We start from the raw sequence: 18,065 nt of genomic DNA on the forward strand, positions 1-18,065 counted from the left end.
TAATTTCTTTAATATTTTATTCAAAAATAAACTACAATATAAATTGGTAGTGATTTTTTATTTGTTTGTTTTTTAAGAATCAATCGGAGAATGGGAACTTGTTGATCCAAACAATAATTATGGTTAAATAATTATTTTTTTAAATATTTTTGTAAATACCCGCGGGTACCCGCGGATATAAAAAAAATAGACGGGTACCCGCATAACGGATACCCGACGGATATGGGTACGGGTATGGGGCGGATATTTATTCAGCGGGTAGGGTACGGGGGAACTACTACCCGTACCCTACCCGCCCCGTTGACATCCCTAGTAAGGACTGCATCCTGACACTCTAAGGGGCCAGTTAGTCTCACTTAGAGCGGACTAACTCCTGTGGTGAGAGTAGCAGGAAGCCTGAAATTCATTAAGGGCTAACCTTGTGGTGAGGGAGATTTGATTCATCGTAACACTTGTAACACATAGCTCGGAGATGAGCAGCTCAGGGTCGAGCAGGGGTATCCACCACAAGTGCAAGCATCCGCTGAATCCGACTAAGTTATACGTATCCGGATGAGTCGAGTCGTGTCGTAGTGTATTGTTTGGAAGGTCGTAACATGCTTGGTTGTGGTATGAATGTTGGATGGTGAAAATATAATTGATTGTATGATGAATATGTTATTGGCTCTAGCTTACCCGTTTTGTTGTATGGTTGTATTGTATGTGGCTGTTCTTTCTTGCGATGATCATCAATTTGATTGATGGGATCAGATGGGCGAGGTTCTCGTGGCCAACAAGGGAATGGTGATTCCGCTGCTTAGCCATCTGGGCTGGAGTTCTCTTCATATTTTCTTTAGGGCTAAGGCCCATGTATCGTTTCATGTATTTCTACTTTACACTCTTGTTAGATTGGTTTTCAGTTTTCCTTTGGCATCGTGGTGTGCCCGGTTTTTGTAGGGGTTGTGTTTAGAACCCCAGGACTACGCTACATTGCTATCTCTGTGTGACGTTTCCTTTAATTTTACGCATTAAATTAAATGGGGCGTTACAAATACTATTTTGATATATTTTATAGAATTATTTTTTATTTTCTAACTCATTATCAATCATACTAAAATTTTGTCACTATAATTATATAAATAAATTTTATTTACTACGATATAAAAATTTAATTTTTTTTATCACCATCTAATATATATTGAAGTTCGAAAGATACAAGATCTATATTAAAATTTTATTATTATTAATTTAATATTTGTTATTTGTGTGATTTTGATGTATTATAACTTCTATTAGTATATAAAAAAGAGAATCATTTTAATTTAAAAATTTTGAAGTAAAGAGACATTTAAAATATATTTTAATTTAAATATTTGATTTGATTTTATATATTTTTTAAAAAATATTTTTAAATTTTTTCAACTAAGTTTGATTAACGTTTGCAAATTTAATAAATGTTTTGGTTCTCCTCAAATTTTATTTGATATTCTAATTTGAATTGTATATAATTATAATTTGATTTTTTTCCCAGATAGCACTATTTACTTTTTTTTACATAAATAGCACACTGTGCTTTAATTTTACATGGATGACACGCTTTTTATCTTAGTTGGGAATTCGGTCTTTCGGGAGCCCCAGAATCCCAACTTGTTATGTTTAATTTATTTTTTTATTCCAAGTCAGAATTCGGTCCCCAAGGATTCAAATTCTGAACTTGTTTTTTTTTATAAATAAATTAGAATTAATTTTTTTATTTTTTAATTTTTTTTAATAAAATAGATATGAAATTTATTTTTTATCTTTTATTTTTTGTAAAAAATTTACATTAAAGGTTAAATATATATATTTTGAGAAATAGATATGGTATTGTATTTTTAGTTATTTTAGATATTATTTGAAAGAAAAATAATAATAAATAATATTTTTTTCTTTTTAAATTTGTTGATTTAAAAATAGATTTTGTATTGTGTAGTAAGTTATTTTATATGTAATTTAAAAATATAAAAGTCAATTTAATTTAATTTTTTTTACTTTGTTGATTAACTTTTTTTTATAATGGTGATTTTAGAAAAAAAATTATGAATTATAATAGAGGTAACTGAAGTAAAAACAATTAATGTATAATGTTTGAGATGGTATTATATATATATATATATATATATATATATATATATATATATATATATTATGTTTATTAAATATTTAAAATTAAAAAATATGGTGGAAGTACGAATTCACTTTTTCTTTATATTTTTATACTTTGATTTGTTTATAAGATTTTTATTGATAAAATTTATATTTTTTTATTCAAATAAATAATGTTAAATTTATTATTAGAATTTATAGTAGGTATTACGTTTAAATATAAAGTTATAATTTGGACTAAAAATTTGGTTGAAATTAATTATTTTTCTTGTTTTCTTGTAACTTGAAAATTTGTTTTAGTAATATTTGTGTATTTGAATTGAAATTTATAAAGTATAATTCAACAAAAATTATATTAATTTAATGAAAGACATTATAAGTACCATAATTGACATAAATAAATATAAAATATATTTATAAGGCAAGTAGTTATCAGTCTTGCTATGGATTCAAATAAGACTTACATGACTTGGTATCCCAATAAAGTGCACATGTGTTGAAATATCTGTCAGTTTTTCAAGTGGTCAAATTATGTATCTTTATTCGCACACTATCCCGATAGCATTGACAAGTCTTGTCCAAATTGCAGGGTGAGAATAAATTTCTGAATTAAATATCAACCTTGGCACATCCCAATAAAGTTGACAATTTTTGTCATAATTAGAACGTGCAAGTAAGGCCATTTATTTCAAATATGCATCAGCTTTTACAGTGGTCAAATTAAATTTCTTAATTGACACGTTATCCTAATTGAAGTATTTGTCATATTTTACAATAGTGATATAATAAATCAGCTTTGGCACCTCTCAATAAAGTTGACAAGTCTTGTCATAATTACAAGGTGCAAGTGAGGCCATTTCTTTCAAAGATGCGACAACTTTTACAGTAGTGAGAGTAAATTTCTAAATTGGCACGTTATCCCAATTGAAGTATGTATTACCTTTTAGAAGAGTAATATAATAAAGTTGAGAAGTGTGACAACTTTGTACCTATTTAGTTTTTTTTTTTTGTATGTTTTAACATTGGTCTTTAAGATCATTGAATTTGTTGAGTTTATCTAAAGCAAATTGTTGTTCGCTATTTAGCAATGAAGCATTTGGAATGATTAAGTTTTTCCATTACTAATCTTCAAAATTTTGTTAAACACGATAAACTCTTACAAACACATAAACACGACCTATTTCATATGTAATAAAATATTAAAGTACATCTTTGCCCTTTTAATCACTATAGTGGTGTCCAGTTCCACACCGTGGTCGACGCCTGTTTCTGGTGGGGTTCCTCCTACGCACTTCAGGTATAGGTTATTCTACGTGTGAAGGTTGTGGTTCGCGTTCCTCCTCAGGTTAATGACCATCATGTGCAGCAGATGATGATGCTTCTGCATATGGATTATGGACGTAGTAAATTGAGTCTTGTTGAGGCTGATCCAATCCTTCTATGAAATTTGGACTTTGGGGATATGTATGCAACCAGGGTTGTGTTGTGCAGAAGGTGGTGTTTCATCATAAGTTGCAAACATACATTGCATGCCTAGTTCTGAATTTGAAGAAATTGAATTCCTTGCTCCATCCATACCTGGTGGTAGAGGTGGAGTGTTGAAGTCATGCCTAGTTTGTCGTGGTGGAGGGACATTTGCCAATGTCGATGCACGATGCATTCTAGGATCATTTAACATTTGTGGAACTGACAAATACAAAAATGAGTTTGAAATGTACCATGACATGTACTCAATTGTGTGTTGAAGTGGCCCAAGCATCGGTAATCCATTCAACGTTAGGTCACGCTGGTTATTCCAAACCTCTATCCATTGCGCATGTCTAGTAACCCAGTTCTCATCTTGTCTCCCCCTCATGTCTAATTTATGTAGATGATCAAGGTTGTTGGGTTCCTCGGGGATCTCTTGTGATAGCCGAAATTGTAACTTCACCCTGTCTGATTGGTGCCACTCCACAATGGCAAAACAAATTAAAGTTGTGCATGACGTCCATATTGTTTGGTCCCGATATGCTTCAACATCAATAATAGAGCCCAAACCCAATTAAGGAACCCAAATAAACTACAACAATAATTGAAAATGTTAGTCATTCATTTAGAACCATTTATCGATATAGAAATGGTAAATGTTACCTGATTTTGTTACATGTGATCTATCCTTGCCCGATATCCAACTAAATCATTGTGGGGGACATTTCTGTAGTTCATTACTCGACCGCCGCTCCATTGGCAAACTAGCGGGAAAGTTGGTGGAACTCTTGAAATGGGTGCAATAAAGGGCATCTGAAACCATGCCCATGATTGTAACAACGAAGCACATTCACTCATAGTCCTCGCATATGCATCTGTTGCTCTGCACATCTCCCTATACAAGACATCCAAACACGCTGATCCCCAACTATATCTCTTGGTTCTTCGAAGATTAGTCAAATAGTTCAAGTACATTAAATGTACTTTATTCCCAGTCTTATCGGGTATTAAAACCCCTCCAATAAGTCCTAATATATAAGCTCTAGCATGTGCATGAATGACCTCAATACTGGAATTGTCATCTATAGGCAACAAATTATCCCTTAACCATTTTAGTTTGACCATAGAACCGACAATCAATTCTCCCTTAACTGTTGTTATACCTAATAAGGTATCACACATCTCGTTCTAATCTAACATAGTTGGACCAATGATAGGGGGTCCATCGACAGGAAGACCCAATTGAAGTGAGACATCTTGCAAGGTTATGGAGCATTCTCCAGTTGGAAAATGAAATGTGTGTGTTTCAGGCCTCCACCTTTCTACCAAGGCAGTCATTAAATCATGGTCAACCTTTAGATGTCGCAATTTAGCCACACCGCCAAACTCTGCTTCTTGTATTATAGGCACAATACTTGGATGTGGTTCAGGCATGGAGTGACAGTAAGACGACACAATGCTCCCTTCCGTGTCCTAAACAAAGAAGTAAAAGATGTGATTACATAAAAAATTAGGTGTGTTGATAAGAAATAAAGTTGACATACCCGAGAAGAAATGTATGTAGCCCTATGCTCTTGTTGTCTCCATAACAACATTTTTTTCACTCTTTGTAGGTTTCTGTTGATAGTAAAAATTGAGAACAACAACATTAAACATTTATAGACAATGCAAGACTTCATGAGGGAAAACTGAGCCGTTGGATTATTCAAAGGAATGACATCCCTTAGATTGAGGTTGGTGCATTGTCATGTCAATGGTCATTAATGTGAATCTGACAATCTGTCATGTGCAAAGACCTTTTCAGACTTAATCTTACATGTTATTTGCACAGCATAATGGTGATTAAAGCTTGTATGAAGGTGACTACACGGTGCACACATCTTTTCAGAATTCGGGTTCAAAGATAAAAAAATTCGTGAATACCAATAAATTTTATTCATGAAAAGATAAATTAACTAGACAATAGTTCCCCAGTTGCAAAAAAAGGTGGATAATGAAGTAAAGTGAATGTCTTTGACAATTTTATTTGTGGTCTTAATGATGGGATAAATATTTTTGTCTGTTTAATTTTTTGGAATAGAGGACCCAAAATTTGAACATGCAAAAGTTTTATTTGGATGACATTGAACATAAAGGTTGAAAATTATGTGGGGAGTCATCCGTAAGTGGGGAATCAACCATTAATATGTGGGGAGTGAAGTTGAAAATTATGTTCCAAGGTTACAACTTTTTAAAAAATTCAATAATCGAATTGTGATCACGCAATACAGTTAATTACTCAAATTTTGTCTTCCAAATTCCATGACCAAAACACTGAATATTGACCATCGTGGGTCTTTGTGGCTATTTAAAATTATCAAAATTTGCAAGTCATCCGTAAGTGGGGAGTCAACCATTAATATGTGGGGAGTGAAGTTCGAAATTATGTTTGAGGTTGCAGATTTTTAAAAATAAATAAATATGGTATTACAATCACACAATTCAGTCAGTTACATAAATTTTTCATCCTACAATTTCCATTCACTAACATAGGTTCTTGTCTTACTTAAAAATTGTCAAAATCCTCAACTCATCCATACATGGGGAGTTAAGCATTAATATGTGGGGAATAGTGTTGTAGATTATGGACTGCATCTTTTTAAAAATTTGAAATATCGTATTGTCATCACACAATGTAGGGATTGACACACATTTTCCTTCATACAATTTCCACATAACCTGAAAACTGAATATCCACCATCAAACGTGTTTCTGGTGCTTCAAAATTGTCAAAATCTTCAACTTATCCATAAGTGGGGAGTAAACAATTAATATGTGGGAAGTACCATTGTAAATTCTGGACTGCACGTGCATATTTAAAAAAAATTAATATGGTATTGTGATCACACAATTCAGTCTCTTAAACAAATTTTCCATCATATAATTTTCGTTATTTGTCATTGGTGCTTGTCTTACTTAACAATTGTCTAAATCCTCAAGTCATTCGTAAGTGGGGAGTCAAGAATTAATATGTGGGGTGCAGTGTTCCAAATTATGAATTGCACTTGCAGGTGGTTAAAAAAATTAAAATATCATTTTGTGATCACACAATGTAGTCACTGACACACATTTTCCATCATACAATTTTCCTAACCTAAACACTGAATATCCACCATCAAACATGCATATTTAAAAAAAAAATAGGGTGAACTTTTGGTGGTGACATTTAAGTTTTTCTTTTTTAAAGTACTGCAACTGATGACCAAAATATCCAACATAACTCCCCATTTCTACCATCACAACTCCCCACATAAGTCATAATTAACTTAGGAGACTTTTTTTTCATGTACACCATGCAAAGAAGACACTATTAAACCAATGACATAAGTTTCAGATACGACAACAAATATTAATCTATACATAATGTCATCGAAAAATAGGTACTTAGTACTTAAAAAAAAGTTCAAGTAAACACAAATACTTTGTTACATTGAACACACTAAAGTTGTTAATGGAAATTAAGTACTAATCATAAATATTACTAAACACACTATTCAGACTTCCCTAAACACATAAAGAACTAAGCTTTAGTCATCGATATTATTACTTGCAGTTGAGTTTATTGCATCCATGTTGTCACTTTCAGGAGGATGTAAGGTCACTGAAAGCTTCATTGGGAGATCATGTGGGAGTGGAAGGAAGAAGGCAACCATGTCGTGAACATCATCATTCGTGAGTAGACACATAGAAAACACAATTAATGCGACCTTCATAGTTAACAGCAACAAGAAAACTATTGTGAATGTTATTCTCGTGATGGATCACCATCCTTGTTTTGGTAATAAGCAGCTATGGTTATGAACTGAACGACCTAATAATTTATAAGCGGATTGGTTACTTGATAGTAAAAAAAAAATCTTGACCCCTGAATTAAAGTGGGTTCACGTGACAAAGTAAAGTGGGATAAAGCCTAATTGACATTCATCGTGCAGTGTGTATATTAACTATGCATGTGATGTTGGTATCACGTGATGACATTGACTAAAGCCTACCACTCATCAGGTCCAGTGCTTTTAATTTTAACCTGACATAACATGCCAAATAATTAAAGCTGTAACACATAGGGAAAATTACTACATCAAAAACCACTATGAAAAAAATTCAAGGTTGTTCTGCAAAGTGGATCTAAATCTTTTGCGTTCGATTAGTCTACTTTGAATCTAAACCATTAGCATAAACAAACAAAAATTGTCATTGTTGTAACCCACACTGAGCCATTTAGGCTATAAATAATGTTTTTCATCAATTCATTCATCAATCTAATCAAGTCAGTGCAAACTCCTACCCCCCAATGACATCTACAGCATTCACTGTGTTGGTGTACTTCAATGATAACATCTATGTTGAAGAGAACTATTCCGGTAAATTCATTAGCTCCAACACGACATGGGTGACCATAACAAATACCATGACACTGTCCCAACTTAAGCAAGCAATCCTCAATGAATTCAATTGTGCAACATTGGACGACTATGAAGTAGACTTACACTACAGGTTACCGATCTTCATATCGTGCGACATTACACACTACCGATCTTGTACGATGTGTGGAGATGACGATGTTGAGTTCATTTTTTACATGGGAATGACAAAAGCATGTCATCTTCCAGTTGAGATAATGGCATTTATTACAGCAAGGCAAAATAACGCAATCCCTGACGAAGTTTATTTTGATTTTTCTAATAACTTCAACATGTCCCTCAACTTAGATTGAGGTTTATATTTTCTTATTTGAAGTATGTATTTTTATTTATGATGTTCTTCTTCATCAAATGTTTATGCAACTTTTAATTTCAATGAATTTGAACTTACAAAATGGGGGTAATGAAATGCTAATCTCTTATAAAATGTAATCAAGTCACATGCTAACATTAGAGATCGTGCCAGTCACATGGGTTCATAATAATTCGTGCCCCTCACATGGGTACATAAGAAGTCGTGTCAATCACATGAGTACATAAAAGCTCGTGCCACTTACATGATAACATTAACTATCGTGCAAGTCACATGTTCACATAATAGAAAGTGACATGATAACTTTAATTTTGGTATAAAAGACTACCCTCACTTTCTAAACTCACAATCTTAATCTTGTAATTTCTCTTCGCTCTGAAAAATCATCGAAAGTCAGATTCACCACAACCTCAGATGGAAGGGTAATGTTTGTCTGTGTATACGACGATGGAGAAATCGCCAGTGACGCTCAAACTGGTGTCTACTTTGCATCTGCAAAGACAATCATGATCCGCATCCATAGAGGTTTCGGCTTGTCCAAACTTATTCGCATAATAATGGACAAGGCAAATAGAGATCCAAGGGATGGAGTTCCACTTATTCACTTCAAATTTCTGACTAAAGTTTGTGGCCAACATGTGACATACACAACCATTCAGATCCAAGATGACGATGACTGCGCTTTCAACATGATACAGGTCGCCCCAACTGTTACATCTATTGAACTCTGCACCACCTACAACTCAGGTACGAGACCTTCTGAAATATTTCTTTAACACATTTTGATGCACATCATCCATATCCAAATACTGAACTACAACAAGAACTATTTGACCTTAACACTACCTACCTAGGGGATTGGGGAAATGATATACAGTCATATACCGAACTACTAACTGGTCCGTCTACCTCAAATAATTTTCAAACTCCCGCACATCACAACACCCAAAGGTCCTCTCCTCCAACTATCATAGAAGTTGAAAACCTAGATCTACCTACAACATCCTTAGACGCGTTTAGCGAAGATGAGGACAATATACTTTTTTATCAACATGATGACCATGACCAAACCCTAGATGTCCACCCCATACAACAACAACACCCTCACCCTCACCCTCAAACACATGTCCCCTATAACTCACCACAACATTTCCAATTATATGAACAATACAACCAGACCCCAAACCAGGAATTCTCAAACGCTTATGACCACCACATAATGTTGCATGACAACTTTGAGCACGATGTTGGTACACTGACCTAAGGAATGAGGTTTCAAACAAAGGAACAATTTCTAGATGCTTTAAATAGGTACCAGCTAAGGACACACATTACGCCTCAACAAAATTTGTGCTTAATGTCAGACCGCCACAATTCAAACAAAGCAGCATTCAACAGGCCTAGTAGTGGCTGGACTGAAGGGAACTGTGTGCAGGTGTTTTGTATTCGACACATTGCACAAAATTTTACAAAAAGATTCAAGAATACAACTCTGAAAAAGGACCTCCTCAACATGGGTAAGTTATTACATGTAAATTTGTCTTTTTCATTTTCTTGGCTGTTAATTTTTCACACCCATTATTAGAAAATAAATTCTTTTTATAATTATATTTGTAGCGTACGCATTGACGGAGACACGCTGTAACTACTACTACAACATCATTAAAGAAGACAACTCAGAAGCAGCAGCTTAGGTAGACCAAATTCCAAGGGAGCAGTGGTGTCTTGCATATGATCAAGGAAGAATGTGGGGTCACGTAACAACGAATCTAGCTGAAGCAATAAATTATGTCCTGAAGAAGACAAAAAATTTGCCAATTTCATCCATAGTATTGGCCACGTACACCAAGTGCAACACATACTTCACAAAAAGAGGTAGGCAAATAATTGCAATGGCCAGTGCTGGTCATGTGTACTCTGAATACGTGACCAACTTCCTACAAGATGCGGACTCCAAGTCAAACACGCACCATGTCATTGAATTTGATAGAAATACCACAAGATTCAGAGTGGAAGAGATGGTCAATCCCAGAGAAGTACGTCCTGTAGGAAAATTTGTAGTCATATTAGATGAAAGGTAGTGCGATTGTGGAAAGTTTCAAAAAATACATCTACCATGTTCACATGTTATTGCAACTTGCAAGCATGCACATCACGACTTCAGCATGTACATAAGTCCCCATTATAGGCTGGATGTCATCATGAAAGTATATGACAATTTATTTGGCGAGTTAAGACATGAAGAATATTGGCCACCATATCAAGGGCCACAGGTTTGGCCTTATCCTGCCACAAAAAGGAGCGAGAGGAGTCGTCCTAAATCAAGTAGAATTAGGACTGAGATGGACATTAAGGAAGACAATCAAAAAAGTGTTCCTATTGTAGAACTGAAGGACACACAAGAAATCATTGTCCTAATAACCCTACACTTAGATGATTCACATCAAACCACTTAGTTTATGTTGTACTTTTAATTGTATTCAATAAACTTGTACTTGATTCAATTCAATGGTACATCTTTTCTTATTATCTTTTATTGTTACTTATTTTACATAAACCAAAAACAAATAACAAAATTATTTAAAATACAATAATGAAATGCTTTTAAATTATTTGTTATTTCCATCATTTTTAAAATATTTTTAACAAATTTTCAAAGTTTATAATATACATTTTTTTTAAATTATCAAACATTAAAAGATAACTGTAATTTTGCTATTTATAAACATCTATTAAAAATAATTAATATTACACAAATTATAAAAAAAACATTAAATTGACTTTTATATTTTCAAATTGCACATAAAATAACTTACTACACAATACAAAATCTATTTTTAAATCAACAAATTTAAAAAGAAAAAAAATATTATTTATTATTTTTTCTTTCAAATAATACCTAAAATAACTAAAAATACAATACTATATCTATTTCTAAAAAAATATATATTTAACCTTGTAAAATTTTTACAAAAAATAAAAGATAAAAAATAAACCTTAGATCTATTTTGTTAAAAAAATTTAAAAAAAGTAATTCTAATTTATTTTTTTAAAAAAAAACCAAGTTCAGAATTCGAATCCCTGAACTGACTTGGAATAAAAAAAAAATTAAACATAACAAGTTGGAAATCGGCTCTTAGAGGACCGAATTCCCAACTAAGATAAAAAAAGTGTGTCATCCATGTAAAATTAAAGCACAGTGTGCTATTCATGTAAAAAAAAAACCGAACAGTGTTGTTTGGAAAAAAAAATCATTATAATTTATTTTTAGATATTTGATATTGAAGAAACAAATCTTCTTTTAATATTGAATATTTGATAATATTATGTTCCATTTACTGTAATTTGTTAATATTTTACAAAAACTAATTAATTAATAGTAAAACAGTAAGAAGAGTACGGTTATGGATACAAGAATATACCCGTTATCTGATCGGAATGAGACAAAAATTTAGTATCCATTAAATTTTGGTACTGAATGAATTGTTTTTAGGAAGATAAGTATGAGATAGTGAAACTCATTCTCACCATACTGTATTGTCATCCCTAATGTCAAATGTCATTGGCTTGTACTCAATTTAATCCATATATGTTTATTTTATTGAATTTAGTCTCAAAATTTTCCAAAATAGAACAATATTTTTCCTTCTCAAACTAAAACCAAATTTATTTTTTGTATAAATATTGCATTCATATTTTTCTTAAAATTTACTTTTTAACTTATTACATTATTGTATATTTTAATTTAGGCAAATATTTATTCTAAATTTTTAACTTTATTTTAAGTTTAACACTCCGGTAAACCGTATAAATTATTATATTTATTAAATTTACAAATAATGAATTTAGCATCATTCCAGAAGAAAGATAACATTACCCGGTTTAAAAAAATGATATCTAAAAAGATAATATCTAAAACTAAATAAACAATAACTTAAAACTTGTCGATCAAACAAATAATTAAATAAAAACAATTTAAATGAAGATAAGTATAAATTTAGATTATATTACAGTGAAATAAAAACAATTTAAATGCAAAGTAAAAAAAAATGTGTGACATACGTGTACACAAGTATAGACAAGGACAATCCCTAATTTTGTTAAAATTATTATTTAAGTATATGGAAAAAAATTATTTTGCCTATCACTATGCTCCAGTAAATAATTATAAATAATGCATGTAAAATCTAACAAGCAAATGTAAATGAATTGTCCAAGTGTAAATTGCATAAAGAAGATGAAAGCAAAGAACTAAGTAATTTGAAAAAGTAAATGAAGTATAAATTTAGATTTAATTACAGTGAAAATAAAAAAAATTAAATGCAAAGTAAAAAAAAAACACAATATCATGAAATTCTATATTTTAATTTAAATTTACACACACACACACACATATATATATATATATATATATATATATATATATATATATATATATATATATATATAATACAAATTTTTATTTGCCTCACTATGAAATGTTAATACCCACTTCTACAATTTGATTCTTGTCAATCGCAATGAGATTTATTACATCCCAATTATTAACAAACGATAAGATATTAAATTTACATATTACCATTCGGCCTCTGAGAAAAAAAAGCAATTGCAAATTTATTTGTGTGCTAACTTTTTAATCAATGTATTGCATTCTAAAAGAGGCATTATCATTTTCATAAGAAATGCCTATACATACACCGCCTTCATTGATTTTCTATTAATGTTTCCGAGCTATGTATTAACATAAGAGGACACAATGTCACAACTCAAAACACTTAAGAACTTGAAAATCTTATAGCATTTCGTATTAAAAATTCTACATCAAGATAAGTTTATATTCCATAACTGAATGTATACCTTGTCTTATACAAACATATAGGCTTAGTACATGAAAATAATTGGTTCTCAAATAACACAGATAATACACGAATACCTATATACTACAAATCTAACACGTATTATTTCTAGGGTTGACAATGCGGAACGGCCCGCTCCGCATAAGGCCCACACACCGCGGGCTGGCCTACCCCGCACATTTTATACAGGCCGCATACTCTGGCCCGGCCCGCATATACATTGGCCCGTGGGCTCGCGGACCGACCCGCTTTTTTTTAATTTTTTATTTATTTATTTTTTTATGATAAAACTTTCAATGTTTAAAAATTGGGAAACTTTAAGAAGTTCACAAAATTAAGTAAAGACTTTGGGGAATTAGATGATAAATTGATAATTCAACATTTTCATCATATTTATACTATGACATACACAATGTATTCTTTACATTTTAGCACATTAAAAATTACATAATACTTATCTTTTCCAGTTATACAAGAATTTGAAATGTTAATGCAAGAGTCCATAAAAGAAGTAATTAATATACACAAGTGCAAGTTTTTTTTTTAATTTTATGCGGGCTTGCAGGCCGGCCTGCGCAGGCTAGCCCGTGTGGGTCGCGGGCCTATGCAGGCCAAGCCCGCACGGGCCTGCGGGCTCACTATCCTGGCCTGCCCCGCATTTTTTCTGCGGGCCCCCAGGCCAGGCCCTAATTGCCATCCCTAATTATTTCTCTTTTTATCACACCACCACACTTATTATACTCACTTGTAATCTACTCATTGGTTGTGCAGGGCAAACCAAGGTTACCAAATTCAGATTTAAAATGTGTTCAATAAATTTATCATGCAAACTCTGAATCACAAATTTAATGAAATAGTAAGATCCACGAAGAATGAAAAAAAATTAAAATGTTATAACGGTATAGATTGTTTTCCAATTAAAAACTTTTTAAAGTAGGAATAAATAAAACAACTTAAGAAAAGTCTTATCAAACAAAATTATTAGTCATATATAAGTTTGTCTTTTAGAAAAATGAAAAGAAAACAATTAAATAGTTACGTAGAATTAGTAACAGGTAATGCAATCAGCGAATTACTTCAATTACGCACACAAAAAAACCTGAAGCTACAAAATTACCTAAAACCAATTCTATCTTATCAATCTATTAAGTAAAAATAATTTTCTTTAATTAAAGTCCCATGAGTTGCACCGGTAGGGAGACTAATATATTAAATAGGGTAGCCTAATGTACGAGGATCTAACCTAGTATGATTTGGAGAGGAGGTTACATATACGGTCTTACAGCTGGGGAGAGGCTGTTTCCAAGATTTAATCCCACAAACTCCAAGTCACAAAGGCAACAACCTTACAATCGCACTAAGACTCGATCCTTGAAGACAAATATTACACAGAAATTTACAGTTTTTATTCTAGAATTGGAATGTACCCCGTTTGTGTGGGATTTTATATCTTGGATGAACTGAAGCCTATTTACATAATCCAGATGGTACTAGATTTTGAAATTCAGGAAAGCAAATAAAACACTGAGCGTTACCCTTACACTAATTTTCTAAGTCAAACCCAAGTGGAATTGCAACAAGCACAAACCCAGCCGAATAGCATATACTAACATAATAAAATATTACATCTAGCAACTTCCAAAAAGGAATTGATTGAGTTATTAAAACATGTGACCAAAAATATGCAGAGAAAAAGTAAAACAGAAAACAAATCAACAGCTGTGCAACAAGAAGAGAATAGCAAAATTATAAAATTAAAGCATAACTGTATGAAATTTTACAAGCCAACATAGTACTCAATCAGTGCAAAAAACTTATTCTTTTCAATCTCATCAGTAAGTTGGCTCATTTACATTTAAAGAGCCAATTGAATATAGCAGGGGGAAAAAGCCTATATATGGAGAGCATAGGCAACAAAGCAAGAACAGTTCTACTGTTCCTCCACAACAACACCGATCTCACCTTTTTCAAGTAAATCGTAGAAGGTCCTGATTTTCCTCTGCTCATTCCAGTGGTGCATCTTCCACACACTACCAGCAGCCAAGCCGAGTGTTATTCCAATTAATATCTCCTTTACCACACTTGGACCTTTCAAGGTAGCATGGGCAATTCTAGGACCAGCCATTTAAGTGTTTGTCTTTAAGCTTGGCAATTCTACAAACTACAAAACATCGATTTGTAAATATTTAAATATATTAAGTTGGAGACAGTTTAAAAGAGACCAATTAAACTTTACCAATCTGATAGCATGATTTAATAAAACAAAGGAAGAGAAGTAACCGATATGACACCAAAACATTTCATTGACTTCTTATTGAAACTTTATCTTTAATCACAAAAGGAGGGAAACACAGGAGTCATTGCCCCTCATATCCCCAAGATAGTTTCGCCTACCATTAAAACTGGGGATGAAAATTTTAAGGAATTATTTGTAAATTTTTTATCCTGTTTATCAGGATGTACCAAACAGTAGACAACAAAAACAAATGATAAATGCCACAGCTGCATTCTCAATTAAAATTTAAAACAAACAATCTTCCAAAATGAATACATCGACCATTAGAATGACCAGAAAATGACTGTCCTCTTGGTCCCACCCATTCCAAATCGTCAGTGCTTGAAATGTTAAAAGGTCCCGACAATTGAGTTAGCATTGTAAAACTGAAAGCCAAATATTTTCCTCATCACACATCTGAGACTGAAAGTTTAAACTACTCATGTGGCCTATCAGACTATTTAAAGTTAAAAAATCTCTGTCCTTCTGCTGTTTAACTTATTTTCAACCCAACTAAAACCAGGATTTGGTTTAAGACCTTTGTCTTTCATTAATTTTCGCACTCGTGCAGCCTCATTCCACCAACCAACTCTTGCATAGAGATTCACCAGCTGCTGAAGTGTAGCTGAACACCCCGGTTCCAGCAACAACCTATTCTCTGCTGCATGGATTCCAATCTGAACACTTCCATGAAGCCTAGAGGAAGACAGTAGTGAACCCCATACTACAGCATTAGGAAAAACAGGCATATTTTGAACGAAATCATGAGCCTCCTGAAGTAAACCAGCTCAACCAAGAAGATCTAAAATGCAAGAATAATGATCTACTTCGGGCTGCAAACCATCCTCAATCATGGAATTAAAGTAAACTTGGCCTTCTTTAACAAGACCGCCATGTCTGCATGAAGATAAGACACCAAGGTAAGTAACAGCATCAGGATTAACACACTGCTTTATCATCTCCTCGAAGAGACTAATTGCCTCTTAGGCAAGCCCATGCTGCGCATACCCACTAATCATGGTATTCCATGTGACAACATCCCTACCCTCCATATATTCAAATATATACAAGGCCTCATCAATTGCCCCACATTTGGAATACATAGCAATGAGAGCATTATAAATGTGGAGGTAAGAGTGAAAACCCAGGTGAATTATTTGACAATGAGCACAGCTCCCATATTCCAGTGCTCCACTGCCCATACAAGCACTTAGAAGACTAGTGTACGTAAAATAATTTGGTCCCAAATCTGATCCCCTCATTTGATGCAAGAGCTCCAAACACATGTCAAAACGCCATGCTTGTTCAAACCCAGCAATAATAGCCGTTCACGAAACTACTTTTCTAACAGGCATTTCTTCAAACTCACGGTATGCATCATCCAATAAGGCACACCTGCTGTACAAACTTATTAAAGAACTTCCAACATAAACATTGGCAATGAACCCAGTTGTTATTGCTAAGCAGTGATACTGAATTCCTCCCCAAAGGTCACGCTTGGACCTACATGTGCTCACAGCTTGTGACAAGAAGCGCACATCAACTCCGACGAACCCTTGTTCCATCTGTAGAACAGAGGACTGAATATTCATTTCAGTTGTAGTCCTTAGAGTAGGTGAACTGTGACCGAGAGAGGAATGGTTATGATTGCATTTTCCAACATGTTCTCAATGAGCCTCAGATGGCTTTGACGACTCTTAACATCAGCACCACGTTTTTGAGGGGATACAAGGTGAAGGACTCTTAGTGCATTGGTTAAGCCTTTGTTTGATAACAATTTATGGGAAGAGAAAGGCCTAAAATTTTGATTCCTAAGACAAAATGATGGATTCCTTGTGAGGAATGCATTTATTGATTCAAATTGAATCCTTAGATGGAACAATTTTGTGGCCATTCCTATCGGATTGAAGCCTCTGGTGACAAAAATATGTCGGTGTTGCCGAGAAGGTGAAATCTAAATTTAATGGTGGCTATGGATAATGTCTTACCGTACGCCCCCAATTGCATTCTCAATGCAGCGAAAAACATGGCATCGAGTTAAGAAAAAATAAAACAGATCAAGGGAAAAGAAGAATAACGGATCCATTATTTAACCCTAATACACTTGTTCATATCCATCACTATAGCTTCGTCTGGTTAACTAACCTTCAAGTGAAATCAACTCACGTATCACAGCAAATCCTATGACCCGAAACCCACACAACCCAAAACATAAATAAAAAAGCTAGCACATAACCTACAAATTACTTCCCAACAAAATAATGAAAAACAATTTCTATAACTCGTCTATCACCAGATTTGATCATGATGAACATCGATAGTTTAATCCGATGCAATGTTTCAATGCTTACCAGCTATAATTTTAATATGAACCCAATTGCTGACTTTTCCCCCAAAATTTTATTGTAAGTAAACAATGGTCAACAGAGTGGACAAGAATTTTGTCGGAACAAAAAACAGTGAATGGGGAAAATTATTACAGTTAGAAAGAAGAAGAATCAAAAGTTGTGGTGCGTGCAGAAGTAGGGTTTGAAGATCTACAATAATATTGATAACAGAGGAAGGAGAAA

The 18,065-nt window shown here is 33.2% G+C and overlaps 1 protein-coding gene and 1 pseudogene across 1 annotated transcript; both read right to left on the bottom strand.

The window, feature by feature from the left end:
- Positions 1-14,944: 14,944 nt before the first annotated feature.
- LOC114189531 (cytochrome c oxidase subunit 5C-2) lies at positions 14,945-15,381 on the bottom strand. The gene has a single exon (XM_028078119.1). It carries the CDS (start codon positions 15,343-15,345, stop codon positions 15,151-15,153), a length of 195 nt encoding a protein of 64 aa, XP_027933920.1. The 5' UTR covers positions 15,346-15,381; the 3' UTR covers positions 14,945-15,150.
- Positions 15,382-15,389: 8 nt separating this feature from the next.
- Positions 15,390-18,065, bottom strand: LOC114189528 (annotated as a pseudogene).

This window comes from Vigna unguiculata, chromosome 7 (assembly GCF_004118075.2).
Source record: "Vigna unguiculata cultivar IT97K-499-35 chromosome 7, ASM411807v1, whole genome shotgun sequence".
Classification (NCBI taxonomy): domain Eukaryota; kingdom Viridiplantae; phylum Streptophyta; class Magnoliopsida; order Fabales; family Fabaceae; genus Vigna; species Vigna unguiculata.